The sequence below is a fragment of the Anopheles coustani genome, chromosome 2 (genome assembly GCF_943734705.1).
Source record: "Anopheles coustani chromosome 2, idAnoCousDA_361_x.2, whole genome shotgun sequence".
In the NCBI taxonomy this organism is placed as follows: domain Eukaryota; kingdom Metazoa; phylum Arthropoda; class Insecta; order Diptera; family Culicidae; genus Anopheles; species Anopheles coustani.
The window spans coordinates 52798379-52822786 of record NC_071289.1 but is presented as its reverse complement, the minus strand read 5'-3'; the positions used below and the strand labels follow the sequence as shown (position 1 = coordinate 52822786).

Below are 24408 nucleotides of genomic sequence, written 5' to 3'. Positions count from 1 at the left end.
TACAGAAAACATATACAAAATTTTGCTGAAACATGTATGCCCTTAAACCGTCTAACAAGAAAAGGAATTCCATTTGAATGGACACCCACTTGTCAAGCTGCATTTGATAAACTTAAACAACACTTTGTTAAACCTCCAGTTTTAGATTTTCCCGATTTTAGTAAAAATAATACCTTCATTTTACACACTGACGCCTCTCAGCATGCCCTAGGAGCAGTTCTTAGTAACCAAAACGGGAAATCAATTTCATTTGCAAGTAGAGCCCTCAACAAAGCCGAACTAAATTATGCAACAATTGAGAAAGAATTATTAGCCATTGTTTGGTCTGTCAAACATTATCGCCCATATTTATATGGAAGACATTTTAATATTTTTACCGATCATCGGCCTCTAGTGTATCTGTTCACTATGAACGATCCTTCGAGCCGTTTAACTAAATTTCGACTTGCACTAGAAGAATACAACTTTACTGTGTGCTATAAAAAAGGAACTGAAAATGTAGTAGCTGACACCTTATCAAGATTACCATTATCTGAACTAAAAGCAATGAATGCACAAGAGGAAGTGCTAATATCTACAAGATCCAAAACTGATAGCAACGATACTTGCCAAAATGATAGTAATTCAGCAGTATCTAAAGTAAACTATATTTCGCTGCAGTTTTGTCCTAATATAAAAGATCTTGTTATTTCAAAAGATAAAATCATGTTGCCACAATCCAATACTATTGTTTACTTACGAGGAATAATAGTGAGGATAAAAGCTTATATTAAATCATTAAAAGAAAAAATATTTTTGGTAATAAAGAAACGTGATGAGGCAACCAAAACATTTATGAAACAATTAAAAACCCTCAATGAGAAGGGAATGCCAGAGATAATTGTCCTCGATGAGCATGTAAAAGTGATAGACGACCATGAACAAGCAAAGAAACTAATCATAATGAACGACTATCATACCTTACCGACTGCGGGACACGCAGGTTTTCATCGTACTGTCAATACAATCAAACAAAAGTATACATGGCCAGGAATCGATAAAGACGTTAAAGAAATGATAAGAAAATGCAAACAATGCCAATTGAATAAACCAAATAGACCGCTAAAAATACCCTTAAAAAGAACAGACACAGCAAAAACATGTATGGACAAAATATTCATAGATTTAGTAGGACCTTTAGTCAATTCTCAAGGCTTTGAATATATTTTGACAACCCAATGTGACTTAACCAAGTTTGTAACAGCCACGCCATTAGAAAACAAAAGAACCGAAACTGTCGCAAAAGCATTCGTAGAAAGAGTCATTCTAAAATACGGAGTGCCAGAAACAATTTGTACGGACAGAGGCACCGAATTTTTATCAACATTGTTCACCGAAATATGTAAATTATTAAATATTCAAAAACTACAATCCACCGCTTATCATCACGAAACTATAGGAGCCCTCGAAAACTCACATAAGCAATTGGGCAACTTCTTAAGAATATATAGTGACAAAAAGGCATTAGATTGGAATAAATGGGTAAACTACTATGAGTTCGCTTATAATAATACCGTACACACTGCTACAGGATATACACCGTTTTACCTGATGTACGGGAGACATGCAAATATACCATCTAACATTGTACATGAAAAAATTGATAGAGTGCATTACGATCTTGATAATTATGCAACCATTTTAAAGATAAAATTGAACATAGCGCATGAGGAAGTTAGAAACCGTCTAATGCAAAATAAGTCCAAAAGCAAAGAATATTATGACAGCAGAACGAAACAAAAAGTACTTCAACCCGGCAAGCAAATATTAGTAAGAGAAGAAAACGTAAAGAAATTAGATGCACCATACAGCGGTCCTTTTAAAGTATTAGAAGATAAGGAAGAAAATGTAGTAATTGAAGAAAAGGGTAAACCAGACTTGATACATAAAAATAGAATAAAAGAATGGCACGAATGAAAAAAAAAAAAAAAAAAAAAGATTGGGCGTGTCGTGGAGTAATAATTGTAAGACACACTGTAACTCACTGAATTAGTTCCTAAGTTAGTTTCGTTAAGCTAGATAGGGAGTACCCGAGCGGGGCACTCACGTTAGGATATTATTTAAGTGCGCATACGGTGGGTTTCCGGCCTCTTTGGCTCTTTGCCTCTTGGCCAATAAGGCTCGTTCACGTACAACAAATAAAAGCACAGTTTGTAACAAACATAACAGACCGACATAAAGTGCACCAACACACATTCGGGTTGCTGTGCAGTGTGGGAATGCTACACGATCGGCTCCGCTATTGCAATGTGTCAGACTGAAAGAGAAGATGTGAAAGGGCAGATGTGACTTCTCCCCTAGCACACCGGTTCATCATTAGAACGAGAAGGAAGACAAAGTGTGCAAGAGAAAGCTGACAGTTCTGGACACGCGGGGGTAGGAATCTGTGGAAACGGAGCAATGTTGCATGTCGCCGTCAGTTGGGTAAAGATTAGCCAAAATGTGTTGCGTTGCAAGGCAACCCAACTGACGGTGACATGCAACATTGCCCCGTTTCCCCACATTCCAACCCCCATAAGTCCAGTTCTGTCAGCTTTCTCTTGCACACTTTGTCTTCCCACTCGTTCTAATGATGAACCGGTGTGCTAGGGGGGAAGTCACATCTGCCCTTTCACATCTTCCCTTTCAGTCTGACACATTGCAATAGCGGAGCCGATCGTGTAGCATTCCCATACTGCACAGTAACCCGTGTGTGTGTTGGTGCACTTCATGTCGGTCAATCATGTACAGAATAAAAAAGGGCGTTTGTATGAATGCCATCACGCACCGACTGTCAATCGCGACGCGGTGAAGTTTTCAGTCTTCAAAACAACTAGCGCCAGAACAGTCGTGTTGAAAAGTGTAAAGTGTTTTTCCAAAGTTCATGGTGCCCAATAGGAAACTTAAAGGAGAAAAAGTGCATCCATCAACAATTCCGCGACGGCGTCAGCTCATGGACGATCTGGTCCGTCAAACGGATGAGAAGTTTGATCGTTTGGAAGGATCTTGGAATCGGTGAGTAAACAGTGTGATAGAGCAACATCATGACCGTTAAAACAGCGATTTGTTTGTTTCGTTGATATTTCCTTTGTTTGTTTCGTTCAACAGAAATAACACCGGAGGAAGAAGCCGCCCTTAGTGTTCCGGGAGAGGAGAGTGTAGAAGAAGAGTCCGACTTTAATGAAGAATAGAAATTTCCGCGTCGACGGATTGCGCAGAACACAACACTGTTTTCTCATTTGATATCCGAAACGCATTATATAAATTTGTGCATGCCAGTATGGTGAAATAACACGCACACCTTCATAACCCCCTGTTTGACACTAACACCACCACAAAATAACCGATTGCATGTTGCACCCCACTCCCTTTTTTGGTGCAACACTTTGTCTTGTTATCCATCAAAAAAATTAACTAACAACATTGTTGCAAATGCAACGTGAGTGAGAAAAACAAAGGAATTCTTTAAGAATTTCGCTAGTGGAATAAACTAAAAAATTAGTCCTTTATTGCTATTGCATTTTTTCACACTGAGTCTGCCACGTCTGTGGCCCCCCCCAGGAGGCAGAAAATGTCACGCGTGACATAAAAATGTTGTATACCCCGCGCAATTAGCGCGCAATTGGCGCGCAATGTAACAGCTAATTGCGCGGGTCTGAGTTACCCTCGGGAGCGATTTTGCGCATGCGCATGGATTAGAAATGGCGGCCCCCGAGTACCCTGTATAGTGATGGTCATCATGCAAACATAAGTCCTCCAGTTCCGTAATATTTTTATCAACATATATATTTATTTCGGTTTATTTTTAATTACCTACACCGCTTAAGACTATTCTTAGTCATAAATTTCACTACATATCACTGCACTACACACAACACTTGTACACTAGAGAATATCTTCGGATTCGCATCCGAGCAGCGGAATCCAAAACAAGATTCCGACGAAAGATGCTCTAGAAATGAAAATAGATAGGAAATCAATTACTATTGATGTTTATACACAATCAATGATGGAATACTCATCTTTTTTTGTTTTTTATCGATTAATTCTGCGAGAACGGATCGGACGCCAGCAGCAGCAGTACCTCTCCGTGCGGAAGAGTAGCGATGTAAACAACACTATCTATCGATTAAATATGTCGTTTTCGGGCTGAATATGAGCAGCAAAGCAAGCCCACACACAATTTCTTCACTCTTATCGATAAAGATCACTAAATAACACAGAAAACACCACTAATTTACCCACTTTATTTTCACTGCGCTCGACGCACTCCAAGCCGGTCCCGGCGGCTGCCATCACTGAACGCTCCCTTGACAGCTTGACTGTGAGCGTGGGTTTGAGACTATGGTGGCTAAAAATAAGTGTGATCGTTGAACAAAAATCGCGTGTGACGAAAGTTTATCTGTCCTAAATTTTTTTAAATTTGATAATGTTTTTTTGTACATGGTTGAGGTTTCGCCTATTCAACAATTGCATGAAAAATCGGTGATAAAAATAATTTATCCACCCGCAATAAACTTTGTCCACAGGACAACCAAATCCCACAATAATGTAGGCGGTTTCGCTTGGCATTGAGTGATTGAAAATCTGGTCGAAGTGTGAATTTGATTTTCATTGTTATTTTCAAATACATGGACGTAAATCATATTGAAAATGATGGAATCGAACGCATAATCTCTTTTCTATGTTTATATCCGTTGTAAAATGTGCTGGAATCATTTGAAGTGTATTATGGACATGCTTTTTAACTTTTTTATTCTGTATAGTTACGTACAAAAGTACAAATACTTTTGGAATTTGACAAATTTGTTGATCATTAATCAAATCGACGTTATTTATTTAAGTTTTGCAAAAATGAAAAAGGTTTGAAAAATTGACTAAGTCCCAAAAGAGCGAGTACGAAAATTCGGGGTCGAAGGTGAGAGAAGGATGGCCTGCTGATTGTAGCAATTGACCGTTGACGATGTTGCACATCGTTTGAAAAGTGTGGGCCAATGAGGGGTGGAAACGGGTGGAGACGGGAGAGACGTAGACGTGACACGGAATTTTGAGTTACCGCTGCCAGCAGGGCCCTTTATATCCTTTTGCCCGTGAGTTCCACGGGCAAAATAATCCGTTGGTACTCAGCCCGTTACGTTAAGCTGCTATCGTTACAGGGTTTCTACAAACCATTTGTAACAAACATGATAACAATATGTTAACAAGATAAAATCCGCCAGTTGGGAAATGATGCGCAACAATGCCCGCTGGGGTATACGTTGAAGGTCAACATTCGGTTCCGGGAATGCTGTAGGCTTGCGAAAAGACAGCAGATCGTCTCTTTTTTCGAGCGTCCTATTTTACTTGCAGCAGACTGTAGAGAGATAGCCGACCTTTGAAACCAGTTTTGCCAGTTAATCAACCCACGCAAGAGTCACGATGTTTCTTCTTTTCTCCCAAGATGGCAATAGAAGCTTGGAAATAACATTATAAGCTGTGGGGGACTTTTTGTAAGCTTAAAGATCAACGCTATATCAGTCATAAGTTTGATTTCGACTTGTGCAGATTCGTGTTTAGTGCCAATAAAGAGAGTGAATATTGTGAAAAATGTCGCGTTTTAAAATATCATCGTGCAGCAATTTCAAATTGCTAAACACTCCTGCCTCTTGGAGGCATATTTTATTTGTCATCCTGACACTATGTGCTCGTGTGTTTGAAACTCAAGGCGGTATTGTTCCGCTTATTCATAACGGCGTGGAAGCAAAACCGGGGAAATGGCCGTGGCATGCCACGTTGTTCATCAGAGATGCAATATGTGGAGGAACTTTCGTTGACAACAACACAATCCTGACTGGTAAATAAAAAATATACGGTGGTAAATAAACAGTGGCAGGCAGTCAAAGCCCTGCTTTGACCTCAAAATGGACCAAGCTTTACATTTTTGAAACATTTTTGAGAATAAACATTCTTAACACACTAAAATGTCGCAACACCTCACAAACTCGTTCTTCGTTTGAGAGGATTTTCGCCAGAGTTTCCTATGAGTGCCCCTGGTACCCAAGCAGCTATAAGTTGGAGGCCCCAAAAACATGCAATATTTTCATCATTTAATTCTATATCCCAAAATATATAAAATTTTAAATTAGAATAAACCACATATTTTTAATGAGGAGTCGAATTTATTCTGACATTTTCATATTCTTAATTTACTTTCATTCAAAAGTAAATTCATAACCTCATCACGCATTTGCTAAACAAGCAACTTTGTTGTAAAAGAATAAAAATAATTCCAAAGTTGAAATAAAAAAAAATGAGTCTAAACGACGGGGCCTTTCGAAAGCTCGGGGCCCCAAGCAACAGCTTAGTTTGCTTACCCTATGATCCGCCTCTGTGTATGGACTTCTCGGGTAGTCTGGTTGGACGTTTACGTAGGTAAATTTGGTTGAACGGGTGAAGGTTAAATAGTTGCGCGTGGAGCGTCTAAAATATGAAGAGTTGTCGTTCATAATCGCAAGCGCTCAGTATCATGTTTTGCTCGGAAAAGAGCCACCCCTCGCGCTCCTAGCGAGTTATAGATGATTTTTTCGAACAACTATTCTGGAAATTCAGATAAGAGGAAAGATTGAAGAACTCCAGAGAAGGTAGGTGTCGTTAGCAACTCCGATGATAAAGATAACTTGACTCACAGTAAAACTATTGTCCGATGGTTGAGCGCCCGACTTTGATTACCTGCCACTGTACATTCAGGAACACACCGATCTTATATTATTCATAACTGTTTCAATTCTCAGCCGCTCATTGTGTTGTTAACGGTGATAGTATAAGAAGTAAATATGATATAGAAGTGTACGGTGGCCGTAAATATAGAGATGCAATAACTGAAAACCTACAAGAACTAGATGTGGCAAAAATTATTGTACATCCTGGGTATAACTACTTAGATCTTGTGAACGATATTACAATTCTAAAGTTAACGTCTGATATTAACATTACGAACTTCGTACGACCAGTGTCTACTTGGAATGTGGATAATGACGAAAATCAAATATTTGGATCGCTAGGAACCGTGATTGGATTCGGTTTGAACGAAGATGATGAACCATCTGATACACTTCAAGAGGCAACGATACCTGTATTGGACACACCAACGTGCCTTGCGTGGGACAATGAAACGTACGGAAAGCACTTAACAACTCAAATGTACTGTGCTGGTGGAAAAGACGATGTCAGCGCATGCAACGGAGATAGTGGAGGAGGCATGTTCTTCAAGATTAGTGAAACGTGGTACTTGAGAGGTATTGTGTCATTCAGTCCAATTCGACCGAATGAGACTGAAGATCTATGCGACAGTTCCAAACCTACGGTATTTACGGATGTTACCAAATACCGCAAATGGATTTGGCGGTACACGAACACTACAAAGTGGATAAACGATCTGAAGCCTTGTAAAGACGGTACGATTGAAATAGACACTGAATGCAACGCTGCGACTCGTTTTGATAACGGTTTCTTGTTGTTGGTATTACAATCGGAAGTTAAAAATGTAACCGTCAAGCGCATTTCGTTAAGTGACGAACTAGCCTTCAATGGTCGTGAAATTCTAGGTGTTAATAGTTTATACGGGATAGATAAAGATTGTGTTGAGGGTCGGTTTTACTGGACTGAAAATGAGTCGATTTTTAGTGCAAAGTATGATGGGACGAATAGGAAAGCTGTCATCACTAAGGATCTAGATCCATCAGAATGTGCAGTGGACTGGATCTCGCGTCGTCTATATTGGGTTGATTATGAAAAAGAAACTATCGAGGTTGCCAGTATGGACAATCCGGACTTGCGGACAACGGTGATGCTCAATGTTGAAGGTAACAGTAGAATCGCTGTTGATCCGTTGCAAGGTAAACTATACAGAACAGTTGGGAATCGAGGGATTGGATGGTCCAATCTCGATGGATCAGAATCAGAACTGTTGTTAGAATCTTCAGGGATCAATAGTATAACAGCTTCCATAGCCACCGGAGAACTTTGTTACGTAAACCAACACACATCCGCGATCGAGTGTATTGATACTCGCAGCAAGCGGACCCGTACGATCGTCAGCAATGTTACCGACACCTTCTACTTATCCGCAACCTATGACATAATGTATTGGTCGCATTACAAAACGTAAGTATTATTATGGTTTGTGCACCAACAAACTTTCTAACATTCTTCTGTTCATTTCATAGTGGTACGATCGAAAGCATTAACCAGCAAGGGGTGCGTCAAAAGCCCTTGTCGAACAATGTAACGGAATTAGGAAGTGCCCCAGTGATCCCAGTATCCGATGTCTGCCCAATGCTCTACAGTCCATGTGCCGTGAAAAACGGTGGCTGTACAGAAAACACAATCTGCCTTCCTAGTCCACGTACGCGATTGGGTAAAATCTGCAAAAGCACCATTTTTCATATTGATGACCTACCGGACCCACCAACAATTATACAATCCAAACCTATTAAGTCTATTAGTCATGGCGACGGAAAACAAAGGAAATGGCCATGGCATGTCACGATATATAGTCCGCTGATAAAGAATACTGGCTATTTGTGTGGAGGATCCATCGTTAACGAGAACACTGTAATCACTGGTAACTCTTTACTGTGTACTATATAAACACTATCCCAACATATGCATTAGTCTTATATTTCTTTTATGGTTTCAATTTCAGCTGCTCATTGTTTTTATTATAATACTACTGAGGGTTATCGCGTAATACGTCAAAATGAATTATCTGTTCGCGTTGGAACTGATTATGTTGATGGAATCACTGCCGTTACCCAATTATTGAATGTGGCACAAATTTTAATTCATCCTGATTTTAACCACTCGAGTGTTGTAAACGATATTGCAATCCTGAAACTATCTACCGATATCAAAATAACTAACTCCGTACGACCCGCAAGTATTTGGAATGCAGATAGTGAACAGGATCAACTTGTTGGTATGAATGGAACCGTAATTGGATTCGGTTCGGACAAAGACGGTGAGCCATCTGATAAACTTCGAGAAGCCAACTTAAGCGTAATTGATGCACAGACATGCCTAGCTTACGATAATGCAACGACCAGAAACCGCTTAACAAGTCATAAGTACTGTGCGGATGGAAGTAATAGAAATAATGTTTGCAACAGGGATGGTGGAGTAGGCATGTATTTCAACGTAAATGACACATGGTATTTGCGAGGAATCGTGTCGTTGAACACAATGAGACCCAATGTCAATCCTCTGACATGCGATAGTTTCAAACCTATGGTGTTTACAGATGTTACCAAATACCGCAAATGGATTTTGCGCTACACGGACACGACAGAGTGGTTAAAAGCACTAGAACCTTGCAAGGATGGTGCGATTGGAAAAGACACTGAATGTAATGCTGCGAATCGTTCTGACTCTGGGTTCCTGCTTGCTATACAAAAGGGAAGCATCTTTCGAGTACCAGTGAATGGTGAACCATCATTTAGCATAAGTGAGGGAAACATGGTGTATAACCTGGATTATGATTGTGTTGAGGGCCGTCTTTATTGGGCTGATTTTTCAGTTAAATCGATTTTTAGCGCCAAGTACGATGGGACGGATAAGACAAATTTCATCACGGAGGATCTCGCACATCCAGCGTATGTTTCAGTAGACTGGATCTCACGTCGTCTTTATTGGCTTGACTATGGAAAGGAAACCATTGAGGTGGCGAGCTTGGATTACCCGGACTTGCGGACAACGGTGCACGTTAATGCTGCTCTAACTTATGGCATCGCCATTGACCCCTTACAAGGAAAGCTGTACAGATTACGTGGAGCTAACGCGATCGCGTCGTACAATCTCGATGGATCTGAACAAGAAGCTTTGTCAAAGTTAACCAAATTAAACGACTCGTACACAGATATTAAGATTTTCATGCCCAATGGAGAAGTCTGCTATGCTGACACCTATTTAAGAATTAGTTGTATAGAACCTCGCAGCAAGCGGATCCGCACAGTCGTCGGCAACCTTACCAACACACGTCGTTTAGCCGTGACGGATGATTTTTTTTATTGGACGCAAGAAAAGTGAGTATTTTTCTATTTAAATTATTCTCGCAACAATTCATCTACTTTTTTTTTCTTTTATTATAATTTCATAGCATCATCGAAAGTATTAATTATCAAGCGGTGCGTCAAAAACCTTTAACACTGTTTGATACGACGAGTGACATTAATTTCATCACAGCTGTGACCAATGTGTGCCCCGTATTCTACAGTCCGTGTGCCATCAACAACGGCGATTGCCCGTTGAATACACTCTGCCTTCTAAAGCCAAGCGTCGCGTCGGGCAAGATCTGCAAATGTATTAAAAATTGCACTGAAACACTGTCTGAGGACTAAAACCGTCGAACAATAGAAATAATAATCTTGATTTTGAAATGCTACATCGTTTTCATAATTTATCCCGATTCGATGCTGTGTTATCACACTAAACACCAATGCCAACATGGCGAAATCAAACTGAACTTTCAAAAATGAATCTGAAGAAAGTCTAGTTTTATCAATTTGATCAAACTACTTTTCGTGATACACCAATAAACTATAAAAATAGCAATCCTGTCAAAATTATGACTTGGAATAGGTCATCTTAAACTACTTAAACCTTAATAAACTTAAATGAGTATATGGGGACCGCGACAGCCGAGCAGTAGCGCCAGTTTGCAAATCGGCCCATGAAGCTCACCACCTCGTCGGCGTTATGACAGATATTGTTGATATAAATATAATATTCCAAGACTAAGATTTTTGCGTCATTAACTATACTCACTATGAGCTATAAATAACACAAAAGTTACTATTCTAAATCATCTATCTGAGTCTCTAGTTTGAAATGTAATAACAGATTTGAACAAAATAATATAGAATGTTATGTTACAAACATTTATACAGCACAAATCGGTAGCAAAACTGTAATAGGCAGAAATTTGATTAGAGATATGCAATAAAGTAAGTAAAATCTGTTGCCAGGCATCAACAAACAGTCATAAAAAATTTAAAACTTCTAAAAATAGTTGAGAAAAACAAGTATTAAATATAAAAATTAAGTGTTCTAATTTACGTTTGGCTAACAAAATTGTGACTTTTTGCATTTTCGATCATTGTGCCGCTTGGTGACCAATTTTTAAGTTCTAGTTTTGCACATGCTTCGTAGAAGCATGAAACCACAAGCATCACAAAGAAGATGTGATAAGCGAAATTCACTGTTATCAGTTCAAAGTGTTTTTAAATTGACCTCAAAGGCAGACAAGTATTCATTTCTAAGTGCCCCTCTTACCGATTTGTATTCTGTATAATCGTTCTGTATTTTAGTTCTTAATTGCTGAAAACCATATGAAGCGAAACAAAATCAGCCCCAGTACGGACTTCGATCGAATGAATCCGAGGTATCAATTTTTATATAATACATATTGCGTCAAAGGGTACTCGATTTGATCGAATTCATTCAAACGAAGTCCGTGCTGAGGCTGAGTGAAATAAACTCTCACTCCACCTACCACTCCGTTGGGTGATGGGTCATCTAACGGAATCTTATAATAAATCTTCTTCTGTAAACTGATGTAAAATAATATTAACCACTTTTTTCATATTATACGTCTTATTTGAACAAAACATAGTTGAACACGATGCAACCAGCATTTTTCTAATGAAATTTCTTCGGGATGAAACCACCTTGTCTGATACTCCACATTGAGCGCAACTAGTATGCAGCGTAGGTTGATCTGGCCCCGGTGGCAAAATCATCATGCTTTCTCGTTCTGTTGGTATCAATTGTCAATTGGACAGAACGAGAGAGCATGCTGATTTTGCCACCAGGGGCCAACGTTTTCCTCGCAACGAACGTCCCACGTTAAACGACATTACAAAAAATACCGTTATACGTATGCAACAATTGTCATCGTCGTGTTTTGTTCGACTAGAAGAAGTTTTGATATAGTAAATTAATTTACTTGCGTACTAATTCATGTTTTAGCATTGTGTTCAGATGAAAGAATGAAAATAATAATTTGTATTTGTATTTGTATTTAATGTAGTTACCGTAGAGCATTTTTTGGGGAATAATAATTACATTTTTCGATATGTCCGTTATCGATAAAAAATAAATTCTTTAAGTAAATTTTGTTACTTCAATAGTCAATGGGGGGTGCCCATGGCGCAGCGGTAGCGCGAGGAAACACCACGCCACAGGTGTGGGATCGAATCTCGAGTCTGGCACCCTCCGGTATTACGAACGGCTGACCACCGATCTATAATATACCGTCTTTCGGTCACACAAACTCTCTTCGGATAGAGGCCTTGTCCCACTAGGGGATGTCGTGCCACATAAAAAAAAAATAGTCAATGAGCCTCAGAAAATGTTTCTTCATTAATGGTCCAGGGAGATTGGTTCTGTTCATATGCTATCAACGTAGTTCCCTATCGGTGTGATAGTGGGGTTTCCCTCCTCGTCAGTTGTTTTGAATCCGTGCTGGGCGAGTTAATCAGGCAGTTGATAAGCCGTTCGACTGCCAGCAGCTCGCAGCATCCCCTGTATATTGACCATTGGTGCTTGTGAATCGCGTAGTGGTGTCTCGGGAAGCTTGGTGCCAAACTTTAAGCCTTCATCATGAAACTGTGCATAGTGCTCGCTGGGGGACTGGCGTTCTTGTTGCACGCCTTAACCTTTGTCGATTGTAACGTCCCCAGAACGGCCCAGGGTAAGGTTTCAAGCAAGCAGACTGAAATGAACTGTGCCCGCCACTGAACAATCTCACACTGATTGATTTGCAGAAATGCTGACCCAGAACTTGTGCATCTGTCCTTGCGGCAATCCGAAAGGGGGAAAACTTTACCAAGTTTCGTATGATGTGGTGGTAAGTATATTCAATGTTTCGGAATTGGTAGGATCCTCTCATCGACATCGTTCTTCTTGCCACTCCTCACCGGACCGAACCTCACGAATGTAGGAGAACTGGTACGATGCCGTGGCGCACTGTAACGCGTTGGGAATGTCGATTGCGTCGATCGAGGACGCTAGTCAGCACGTGCAACTTCAGCAATACTTGTTCACACACCGCTACAACCGCAACGTGCAGTACTGGATCGGTGCAAACAACCTGGTCTCGGGTCGCAAGCTCCGGTGGGGTCTCACCGACCGGGAGGTGCATAACGCAAACTGGGTCGGCGCCAGGGAACCGCGTTTCGGTCCTTCGCATGCGCTTTGTGCCACCATCAATGGATATAGCATGTTATGGTCCGGATCGGACTGTGAAGCGAAATCAAGGCAGGTGATTTGTGAATATTGAACAAAGCAATAAAATAGAATAAATGTGTGGCTGCTGATTCTTTATTCGTTCGATCTATTTTGGAAGGCGCGTAGTGTATCGTGCTCGTCCATGCTCCTACCAATCGTTCCGAAACCGTTGGCAAACGAATCTCTTTTCCTGTTTGCACAAGAAGTCGTTCCACTCGAGGGTACTCTTTTCAACTGCAACGCATCTCTCCATGGGTCCGTCCTCCCCTTCTACGCGCGCATTGTTCGGTTCCCCGGAGGCCCAGTTTGTGTAGGTAACGGTACGTGTTGTCAGAGACCAGTCGTACCGTCCTGGCTGGACGAGATCGTTTGCACCGATCCAGTAGAATTCCAAATCGGAATCGGAGTCCTCTTCAGCAAGCGTTTCGCGCAGCAGTTCCGCCTCAGCCTCGTTCAACACTTCGGCCATTTCCATCTCGGACGAACGGCAGTAGGACACCGCTCCAAACCAGTCGCTTGTCTGCAAATGTAAACATTCCACCAGTTCAAAGGAAGCCCACTAGACCCTGGCGTGATAACAATATACTCACACGGCTAATCGGGATGTAATATTCCTTAACAGAAAACGGTTTGCATGGACAGAGGCATTTATTCGACATAAGGATATCTATAAACAATTGGGAGAACAGTTTAAGAATAACTTCCGTTTTAATTTAAAAACAATGTCCTAAAATGCTTCCAAATACCTACCGTTTACGTTTCGTGGGCCAGAACTTTGGCCGCACACAAGGGCGATCAGTAGAGCAGGAATCAGTAAAACACTTGTCGAAGCCATTGCACTTGACTCTGATTGGCGTGGTTAAGAACAACTGCTGCCTACTGTAATAAACTAAGTAACGCAAATTGTATGTGATTCGTAGCAATGTCGTGAAGGATCTGCCCTCGGGACTTTTCTGTGTGATTGCGCGGAATGATTGAATGGTAAGAATGGTGATAATGGAACGTAGATGTTCGGCATACGCTCGAGTGGTCAGCCTACCTTCATTCGTAGATAACGATTCCAGAGTGTGCTTTTTTGCCAGTAATATTAAAATATTCTTCCGTTTCAGTGAAAGATAGGAAGAAAACTTTTGAAATCACGCACGAAGCAAAAATTAAAATTATATTTCATTTTTCTATTTGCAATTTGTACCTAAGCACAAAGCTACTATCAAAATCTTTATTGCGTTAACTAAAACCCAAATCCTAAAAAAATATTCAGTTTTTTTAATCGTATTTAATAAAAAAATTTCAGGTTTTTGTATTGTATTTAGTTATTTTTATTGTTTTTTTTTCTTTTAAATACTTCTTTTTTAGATAATTAATTAATAACATAGTAGAAATACAGTTTATGTTGTTTAAGAGTTCAGTTACTGTTCATCTCCACATAGCGAACTGTCCTCCGACGAACTGTCGAACTCAGTTCCCGCAACAGCTGGGAAACTCGTAGGAAACTGGTAGGAAACTCTTGACAGCACTAGCAAAGCCCCTCGTTCTGACGTTTAATAACTGACGGATTAAGAAGAAGCGAAGAAGACCGAAACAAATGCGTGTCCACTTAGCGCACTCGGGAAACTCGAAACTCCATACAACTTTGACAGGAGTTTCACCAGAGTTTCCTATGAGTTCGCTATGTGGAGATGAACAGTAACTGTTACGGAATAAAATAAAACTTGGAGCATGTAACATTTTATGCAACGTTTCCGCTATTGCTTATATTTGAAATTAAACGATTTCTTTAAGAACAATGACAATAGATTTCTTTCACGTTATAGCTTTGTATGTACCCATCAATATTACCCGGTGGATTGATTTTTTTATGAGTATGACAATTTATTCGTATATAATTAATCTACACATTTCTGGCCAGCAATGCGCAACCTTATTTACACATACTCCATTGAACACGATAGTAGAACACGACACAGCGATAAGGGAGATAAACCTAACCGTGGCATGAGGGAAAGATTCCGCGGATGAAAAATAACAAACTAGCTGTGAATGTAAATAGCGTCAAGAAATAGTCTACTAACAACACAAAACTTATCGTACGTACGAGTGATCTTAGCTCGCTAGGTGTAGTTGTGCTTCAGTATTTGTCTGTTTGCTTGTTTTCCACGCCCTCGGACGGATCCAGACGATTGAATCCGCATGTTGTATGTTTGAACTACATATTATAAATACTACACGATAGAAGGGAAAGAAGTTGCATCGAGAAAGTGGGAAGCAGGGAGTGAAACAGTGGGAACAGATGGGATGAGCGGATGAGGGTGCTTCACTCTCATTCTGATGACACGGATTTGATGAACACGTGGTCGGTAGAACGCCGATGTCCGCTGGTACGGAACTGTCCGGCGGATAACGGCAAAAGATCTGCAGGATTGAGTTTGGCATTCGGAAGAAACGCTGCTTCCTTCAACGACTGCTGTTCATACTCATCTACACCTCGCAGATGAAATACGTCTCGAAACTACACGGTGTGTCGTTCCACTTCAAGCCCTTGCCGTCCCGATTCCACAGCTCCAGGCAGTGCTCCTCTTCGCCATTTTCGTAGCGGAAGTTGTTCGGCTCACCGGCGTTCCAGTTGGTGAATGAAAGTGGCCGCCCGTTCGAGACCCAAAAGAAGCTTCCCTCCTCGGCTAAATCAGTACCGGACGTCCAGAAGTGTTCCGTTGCCAACCCTAAAGCGAAATGGAATCGTTAGAAGGGACCATTACTCGCCTTAGGCGCAAATGTTTTTTTACCGTAATCCTTCACGTATTTTTCCAGTCGATCGTTTTCCTCTTGTGTCTGTATGCTGGCTAGCTGCATTCCATGGAACCGGCAGTACTGTAGAGCCTTGAACCAATTTGCCTGCGATGTAACGTATTTCCAAAAAGAATTAATCATATTAATTGATTCAGACAACACAAATGGCATACCTTGAAAAAAATGCTAAGGTAGTAACGCTTTTCTCCAAGTTTTAGCAACGGCATCGTCCACCGTGTCGGTGCAGAGGACTCTTCGACGCAGTTCGGGCAATCTATAATTTAAAAAAAAAATGGGTAATTAGAATATTTGTTAGGAAATTGAAAACCATACTCGAAGTCAACACAAGCAAACGATTTCTGTTTTTGTCTAATTGATTCGTACTATCCGTATGTACTATCTATCTTTGTTGAAGGAACACGAATAAAACCTTATGCGATGAGGAGTCTGTCCATGAATACAAAAAGCTCCAAAAACAAATAGTATACTGTATACAAACATTATTGATTCCTTTAATTTCATACAAACGTATCCGTGCTAGGCCATAGTGTCTTCAAATCTCAGGTAAATAATTTGGTTCTTTATTTAATTTCTCTTCCGTTTTACGTTTTTAATGGTCTATGGTTTTTTTTTATTTTTTGAGAAAAGAATACAAATATATATTCAAAATATGTATCGTTTAGACAACGTTAATTTAATGTATTTCTTTTTTACATTTCCTTTTGAACTATTCCACACATGCGGCTCTAAGTCCCTCTAATTAGGACGTTAAGTTTATTGTTGGTTCTCCATCCAGGCGATAGAAAAGGCTACGAAATGTCGATCTGAAGCTAACGAATGCCATGGCAAAGAAACCTCGAACGAAGCAGTAATTTAAGACCATGAAAAAGAAAAGGTAAAAAAAAAACAAAAAGTAGCTAATCTGAGCACAAAATTTGAATAGAATTCCTATAATTTGGCATTATATCTCGAGAGATACGAGGCTAAATTCGTGCGCTGGAATGTGTTGCAAGCGCGCGTGCGCTCCAAAAACCAGAATCCCAACTAGCGAATTATTTAAAAAGTGCCATCAAGATGGAGGATACTGCCACGGAATTTACGACCAAGAGCCTGTCATCTGTGGATCCTCTGAAAGATCAAGTGAATGTGATCGATGATCATGACACTTTGTGCCACTTGGATGTCAGAACTAACCAGTGGTCAATCAGAGACATGAAGCATGCAAAGAGCGGGAGATAGAAGACAGATTAAAGAGACTTCTGCATTGAACACGCAGGTGCATTAAGGTTAAGGTCACTAGCATTCCTGCGAACTGACGTGAAGGAAGAAGTTCCTGTGATGGTTGGAGAATATCGACATGCTTTAATGAAATGATTTCTTGAAGCAACCATGCGGGAAAGGAAGCTGGACAAATCAGCATGAACCAGCGTTCATTTGCCTTCGGAGCAATAAAACCGAAGAAACAAAGCTGTTCACTGTTGTTACTTGCTCGTTTCAAGCCAATCAGCGGCGATCATGACAAGTTTTGATTTATAACCTTGCGACGGAGATTTATTAAGGTTTCAAAATTTTACGTCTTATACCTTTTAATAATAATTATGAATACTATTTCATAACGCTTCAGATGTCAAATAATTCACGTCTAAATTAAAATCTGGTAGAAACGTTATTAAATATTAAGTAATGTTTTTTTAAATAGAGGTTATATTAAAATACGGTCTATTAATGGAACTTCCTCTAATTTTCCGTTGTTATTTTGTTCTGAATAGGAATGTATCCAACAAATGTAATTACAGTATAAGGTAAAACTTGTAAAAACTATTTAAAAATTTGATTATAATATATTCTGCATCCCTTAAGGCCATATTTATTCTACTGGTTGAGGCTCAAATTCAAATCCTGGCAATTTATATGTTCAACCCAGGATTTGCAAGTATCGCAAGATAAATTGACTTAATATCCCGAGGATGAGCTCAATATTTTTGTTTCTTTTCTGCGTTGCGTCCAGATAGAGCCGAGCATGCTGCACCCTCTTTGGGTTCGTGTTTTCCGTCCATAAAAGCAACCAACCGCCCTTATGTAAGCAGGGTTCGTACCAAGGCGTCGGATCGCCGGAATGGACACCTCGTAACGCCAGCCACCGACGAAAGCGCTTGCGCAACGCGTCGCGGTATGGAGATAATTCAATTTTGACATCTTCTCGCGAGGACGGAACCCTGCGCAGCATGTGATGGTAATCGTGGTGCGAGTGTCGCTCATTTAATGTTCAGGTATATTTTGTCAATTTTAATCGTACCTTCTTCTCCCCCCCACGATGGCCTCCGCGACAGCATGATGGCTTCTGGCGACGCGCTGCATCCTCCGCCGATTTTCGGTGGCTTTTAATGCAAGATTAATTATGTGGTAACGCCTTGACATTCATTCCGTACCCCGAAAGTGCCACTCATCACCTACCGCTGCAATGCTCAAACCGGCCTTGGGTTCGGCGTCGGCAATTGCGGAGAGTAAAACGCTTCTGCGAAACGTATGTAAACACCGACAAGTGCGCATCCCGAGTCAACAAAATCGAGGATGCGACACGTTGGGTTGAGAAGGCTTCACCCGGTGCTTTTACTTCTCAGGGATCGCCTTGACACAAACAAAGAAAAAAGTTTGAAATGTTGGTAAAGACTCGTTTTAGGGTGTGTTCAAAATTATCGGATTAAGAGATGTCATTAGGTGGTGCTTTAGTGTACACATCTTAACTAAGGTTCTAATTAAATGCTGCTTGTCTAACTTAAGTTTATAATGAGCCAGAAAATTATTTTAAATAGAACTTATATTGACATTACTATAAAGGAATGCAAAAATTGACTGAGAGAAATTAGATGTTTGTTTTGACTCAAACAGGTACTACTTAGAATAAAATATTTTGAAGTTCATTTGAAAATGATGTGTATGCTGCAACGGAAATACGGGAAAATTTTGAAAACTACACCTGGTTTTCCAATCCAATTTACTTTTTTTGTTGTTTGGCAGTCTTGTTGTGGCAGTCTGTGTGAAGTTTAATTTTTCTCTGACTGCGGTACAAAGCTTGATACTAAAAACAGTAAATGATAGCTCACAAAAAAAAACATACCAGCTTGCGATCTTTAGTGCCAAAGCTTTAGTGCTTGTAGTGGCAAACTACAATCTACGTCGAAAACCGGAGGCCGAACATCTAATGACCGTAGTAAAGAAGATCTATCATCGTCACCGCGGTAGCTTTCAGATGGCTTTCCGACTACATTTCCCACATTGTGTTCCCCTCTCCAGAAACAGCCGTGGTAATCCGTCCCATCTCGGTTGCCTTGCCCGCGGGCAGAAGCAATGACGACCGTGAAGCATCGGTTTTGATTTCATGGGTCTTTTCATCGGGCCAGCTGGAAAATTGTCGGCGGTCCCCGATTGCACCAAAGGAGGACCGCGAAAGATGTTTATCAAACAACCCTCTTAGCGTTTGTCTCTGTTCGATCTTGAGCTAAAGGGGCTTGAGGTCGACTCGACTCGGTCAAGAATGTGCAAGCGTTGCAAGCGAGAGAAACGTATCGGTCACTATAAAACGAAAGCACTGCTAGAGATCTGATGAACCGTCCGACGCATGATGACTTTTTGAAGACTCAAGCTGATGAAAAACAACAAAAACACGGATCGAAATGTCATTTAATTCACATGGACGCACCGAAAGAGGAGAAGGTTAGTTCCTAGGGAAAAATTAACTTTAAACCCTGACCCAACCTTTGGCGGCCTGCGGATCGACTCGGCGTGAAGTTTTTCGTAATTCGTGCATTCGAGGCCCGAGAAGCGAGAAGCGAAAAGAAAAACCAAACCAAAGCAAAAGTACCAGCGGGGGCCGGAGGAAGAAATCAAACGAAACAATCGTCGTCCATTTGTCAATGGATCGGCTGGGACTTCATGATCTTGGGCTGGCAGGCTTGATCGTTTCGAAACAATTGTGTACCCGATTGGTCACATGTCTTCCGCCAGCGTTGTGCTCGTTTGGCATCCATTGGAAACATCATTATGATCACCTTCGAATGCCTCAATTGAAACACGTGTCTTGCTTGGTAAGAATGCGGTCCGGTTTCCTCGTGCAGCCTCCACCGTGCGTGCGTGCAATGGGGCAATGGCGGTGGTGCGTGTTAAGTGATGGCTGAGCACGAGATTCCGCACGCACACGCGTACCGAGTTCGCTGCAGCTGGTTCGATTTGAATACAATCCATCGTTAACGCTACCCCTTATGAGCTGCAACGCCGGCATGCGAGTGCTGAAGTGTCACAATGTGCACAATATGAAGTGTAACGCGCAGCGTGTGATTTATTCGAAACATTTCTGGTTCATTTAAAGCCACGCGACTGAGCTTGGCTCAGAGCCGAGGGAAGGACGCATTCATTCTGCGCTAGAGTGAACTGCCAAAAATGGACCTGCTGCTTGATGGAACCATGACACGAGAGGCTGTGATAGATTCGTGCCTTGGGTGTGATTGATTTGAGTAAACATCATTACCCCCGAAATAGGACCGAACCCCCGATTGGAAACGTACGTGAAGTATGGTCACAATTTCGAATCGAATCATCGCCTTTCTAGGCTGGCTTAAGCTGCATGGTATTTAGATTTAGGGAAGTGAAAGGTTAAACCAATTTATTTGCAATCACGCTGCTATTGATGAGTTTCGTTAACTTGATTGGGTAGATGACGTTTGCCTGTTTCTTCTAGTTTTATTCCATCCAACAGCAAATGTCAATCGTAAAACTCTTCCCATACGATCCAGGTCGAATTAATGAGGAACATTATTCATCCTGAGATGATGAATAGCTTTCACAGTCTTTACATCCTTTAACTTGATAGTTGTTATACACCAAAACATCTACAAGTACGTTTTAAATCAATCTCATCGTACCATTTTTTCCATTTTACTGTTGTCTATTCAGTTCAATAGAAGTGACAACTTATTTTCTTAATTTTTAGGAGTGCTTGTGGAAAGAGATTAAATATATTTGGCATAATTATTCGGTTTCGTCTCACGAACAACAAATCTCGAATTTTGATTGCATATAGAAGAATGCAACAATCTCGTGTTAATCTTACGTTTTTAACACGTTTCCTGCTACGTCCCTCATTAACTGCTTTGCTCTTTGCTTTCTTAAAACGTTGGTTTATTAAATGTTATGAAATGTTCTAAAACAGTGTTTAGTAGCAAAACTAAATCAAGTAAATAAAAATTGTTGCAATCTTAAATTTAAAACTTTTTGACAAACTTTTTGAAACCGAATTTGTTATGAAAGCTAGACTATAATAAGACATATAATAAGATTGTGTATTCTTACATAAGTTGGTAAAACCAAATTATGGATAGTATATGAAAATGTAATTTAAGAAAAAGCAATAATTCGGGATGATAGCAATACAGTGCCTTACTCATTAATACTAAATACAGGTTATGCATGAATATTGTTTAAGTTGAAGATAGAATTCATACCAAATAATTATTAGCGGGACGTTGGAGAAATCCGAAACACAGACGAACTATCATTGCCATGAATGAATTAGCTAAATGATTTGCCAGCAAATTCGTATACTTTATAGCAGGCAAATTCATCCAAGCACCCTCCCTCCGAAGCGCCTTTGTTGGCCTACGAAAGGGCCCGCGTTTTCCGATGGTGAAAATCTCCATCTCAACGCACCGGCGCCAATCAAACCGGAAGCTTACGACATACGCGTCGCACGGTTTACTTCACGCGCCGTGAAGCCGTTAAAGGCACGCACGCCGTATCGATCGCAGCTGGTGCGAGGGAGACACTGAAAACAGAAACGAAACCCCAAACCCGAATGCGTTTTACGTGAGGCTAAGGTGAGAAAAAATCGCTGCACCATGGAAGTCATTGCGCGATCGGGTTTCTAGTGTGTACGTATTTGTTGACTGGATCTCTCTCTATCGCCTCGTGCTGGCACGCATGTGTGTGCGTATATAATTAAGGTCATTATTGCGAAAGGACATGTAAGCGAAGTAGCATAACATTGAATCGATCTCGTCCATTGATGGATGGATCAACCGTCTCCGGCCGCTCGGTAACGTAATCTGCACCGTAATCCTGGAGCTTGTTTCGGCTTGGCACTGGAAACGAGGGGCCGGGAAAGGCTTCACCCCTCTTGCCATCCCCAAAGCAAACCGGGTCCAAAAGTCAGTCGAACCGAAAGGGTTACTTTCTTCGGGCGCAATTATGCTAATCGAGCGATTCCCTTTCGTCCCGCGTTCATCCCTCTTATCCTGGCCGTAAGTTCATCTGTTATGTGGTACGCACCAGGAGAAAGGTCCAGTTTTGCCTACGAGTTTAGCATTAAATAATTTTGGGAGGCATTTCGTCTGCATACAGAAATTGTTGTACCTATTTTTGGAATTTTATGAAACATCATTGTCAGTAATATTTATTTTGTTCTAATTTCCAATCGTTTGCATTTCATTGGTGGTACGAAGTATTTGATGTTTCAATGTGAGAATATTTCCATTGAAAAGGAACGAGAACCACTAAACTGAAAACGATTTTATATGAAAATCACAAACACCGTGCAAAGAAGATAAATAATTACAAACAGTAAACTAAAACTGCATTTAAAAAAGGTTTAAGATACAATACAACAAGGAGCAAGCATTTTTACACTAGAACAGTCATTACTAGTACCGTGGGAGTTGCCTGCGAGAGCCTTTGGGGTCGCGCATCGAACAACACTTTCACTGAATATCACGAGCAGCACGGCCAGGATGAACCCCATTCGGTTCCACTGAGCGCCGGGAAGCAGCTTCTGTTGCACCATCGTGCCTTAGGTTTGATTTCAATCGCAAATTGCCCCTTCCGAATCCAGAACACCGATCGTCCGAGGGACGAAAGCTCAAAAGGAACAATGCACTTCAGGACAGGGATGCTCGGATCCCACGCACGCATGCGAATATAAACCCACTGGGAGGCGGACGACTATTAGGAAAAATACACTGCACGATCACACACGGGGAAAATCGGATGGAAAAGAAAAAGAAACACTCTGCACTCGCGAGCTTCGTGACGTGACGACTGCCAAACCGCAACTAAACACGCACGCGCTCGGCCAAAGACGCGCGCGACCGGTCGGTGCATGTGCGAGCCTTTCCCCCACCAAACGCCGCGACCGACAACAAAGCCACCCCCGGGCGAAAGGAAGGGGTTGAAGAAGTGATTGAGAAGGGGGCATTGGGGAGAGAAAAAATACCCGACAACTGGGTCTTTACCGCGTTGAAAACGATCCACAGCAAAGGCGAGCGTCTTCGGTCACCTTCCTCGAGGTTCGTCGCTTCGATCGAGCGCGGTTGAAGTCTTTCGTTTTGTTTGCGCGCCCCCAAAGCGGCGGACGGGTGACGGCAAATGGTGCGACGGAAAATCGAACCACGAACGCGAAACAAGCTTTAACTAGCCAATCCGCCGAGGATCTCCCCGCGCGCGCGCGCCGTTATGCTAATCGGTTTTGCCGTCGAAGGATTTGCAACAACACAAACAAAACCAGGGGGTCTTAGAACCGAATGGCCTTGGAGTGGGCAAGGTGTCTGCGGTCGCTACCGTTCGAGGCTGGGCATGAGGATGGGTGAGCAGAGGGCGAGATCCACCGGGCACTAGGAATGCAGTTTCGGTTTCACCATCGCGTCAGAAAGCGCGAGCGGATTCTATGCTCCCCAACAAGTTGGCCCCGCGCGAAGGACACGTCGGGCGTCAAAATTGAATAACGTTGTCGTGCAAACTGTAAACATCTCCTGTGAGCAGCCTGAGGCCGGTTGACGTTGTTTGGGATGTGCCTTTCGTAGCGACATTTCACTCTGGTTTTGGTTCGTGCGTAACCGCGCGATCCCTTTTATGGGTGGGAAGTAAGGGAGGGAGAGAAATCTGGACCTCGAAGAAACGGATAAAAAAAAGCTCACCAGGTGACTTTACATCATCACAGCCGTCGATTTGGGGAGGTGGCGCTTTCGGGTTGTACGTAACGTTGGAGTGATCGTGCGCATCGTTCCTGGAAATGTGGCGCATGTTAACATATCGTGGCCAGACCTGGCGTCTCCAATCCGGTCGATCTGGGGCTGCACAAACATACAGAAATATTACGAGCCTAACGTCCAGCAAAGGAGTTCCAGTCAAGTTCGCATATTGCTCGCCAATCCCATCTGAAAATCAACGTTTTCTTTGATCGAATGATTTCCATCTGACCGCTGTTGTTGGAAACGCTGCAATATTATCAGTTTTGAAAGACATTTTTCTGACTATGAACTGCTGCTGATCTTTGCATTGTTAGTTTCTTTAGTT

At 41.5% G+C, this 24408-nt stretch overlaps 3 protein-coding genes across 3 annotated transcripts; 1 reads left to right on the top strand and 2 right to left on the bottom strand.

Moving 5' to 3' along the window:
* Positions 1–12611: 12611 nt before the first annotated feature.
* On the top strand, positions 12612–13363 carry LOC131267646 (uncharacterized). Its single transcript, XM_058270571.1, has 3 exons — positions 12612–12745; positions 12819–12901; positions 12995–13363. The coding sequence occupies exons 1-3, from the start codon at positions 12655–12657 to the stop codon at positions 13331–13333; spliced, it is 513 nt and encodes a 170-aa protein (XP_058126554.1). The 5' UTR covers positions 12612–12654; the 3' UTR covers positions 13334–13363.
* Position 13364: 1 nt separating this feature from the next.
* LOC131267645 (perlucin-like) lies at positions 13365–14210 on the bottom strand. Its single transcript, XM_058270570.1, has 3 exons — positions 14032–14210; positions 13872–13948; positions 13365–13801 (listed from the first exon to the last, which is right to left on the bottom strand). The coding sequence occupies exons 1-3, from the start codon at positions 14114–14116 to the stop codon at positions 13430–13432; spliced, it is 534 nt and encodes a 177-aa protein (XP_058126553.1). The 5' UTR covers positions 14117–14210; the 3' UTR covers positions 13365–13429.
* A 936-nt stretch (positions 14211–15146) lies between these two features.
* LOC131264615 (C-type lectin 37Db-like) lies at positions 15147–22900 on the bottom strand. The gene is made up of 4 exons (XM_058266890.1): positions 22762–22900; positions 16242–16342; positions 16065–16173; positions 15147–16001 (listed from the first exon to the last, which is right to left on the bottom strand). Exons 1-4 carry the CDS (start codon positions 22898–22900, stop codon positions 15760–15762), a joined length of 591 nt encoding a protein of 196 aa, XP_058122873.1. The 3' UTR covers positions 15147–15759.
* Between the last annotated feature and the right edge of the window lie 1508 nt (positions 22901–24408).

Bases quoted from the DNA above. Each gene is read 5' to 3' on its own strand.
- LOC131267646 (XM_058270571.1), top strand. From the start codon at position 12,655: ATGAAACTGTGCATAGTGCTCGCTGGGGGACTGGCGTTCTTGTTGCAC. The intron at 12,746-12,818 runs GTAAGGTTTCAA...ATTGATTTGCAG, and splicing joins CGTCCCCAGAACGGCCCAGG to AAATGCTGACCCAGAACTTG. The intron at 12,902-12,994 runs GTAAGTATATTC...TCACGAATGTAG, and splicing joins AAGTTTCGTATGATGTGGTG to GAGAACTGGTACGATGCCGT.
- LOC131267645 (XM_058270570.1), bottom strand. From the start codon at position 14,116: ATGGCTTCGACAAGTGTTTTACTGATTCCTGCTCTACTGATCGCCCTT. The intron at 13,949-14,031 runs GTAGGTATTTGG...AATTGTTTATAG, and splicing joins TGGCCCACGAAACGTAAACG to ATATCCTTATGTCGAATAAA. The intron at 13,802-13,871 runs GTGAGTATATTG...TTACATTTGCAG, and splicing joins ATTACATCCCGATTAGCCGT to ACAAGCGACTGGTTTGGAGC.
- LOC131264615 (XM_058266890.1), bottom strand. From the start codon at position 22,900: ATGGTGCAACAGAAGCTGCTTCCCGGCGCTCAGTGGAACCGAATGGGG. The intron at 16,174-16,241 runs GTATGCCATTTG...GTTACATCGCAG, and splicing joins ACCTTAGCATTTTTTTCAAG to GCAAATTGGTTCAAGGCTCT. The intron at 16,002-16,064 runs GTAAAAAAACAT...ATTTCGCTTTAG, and splicing joins AAAATACGTGAAGGATTACG to GGTTGGCAACGGAACACTTC.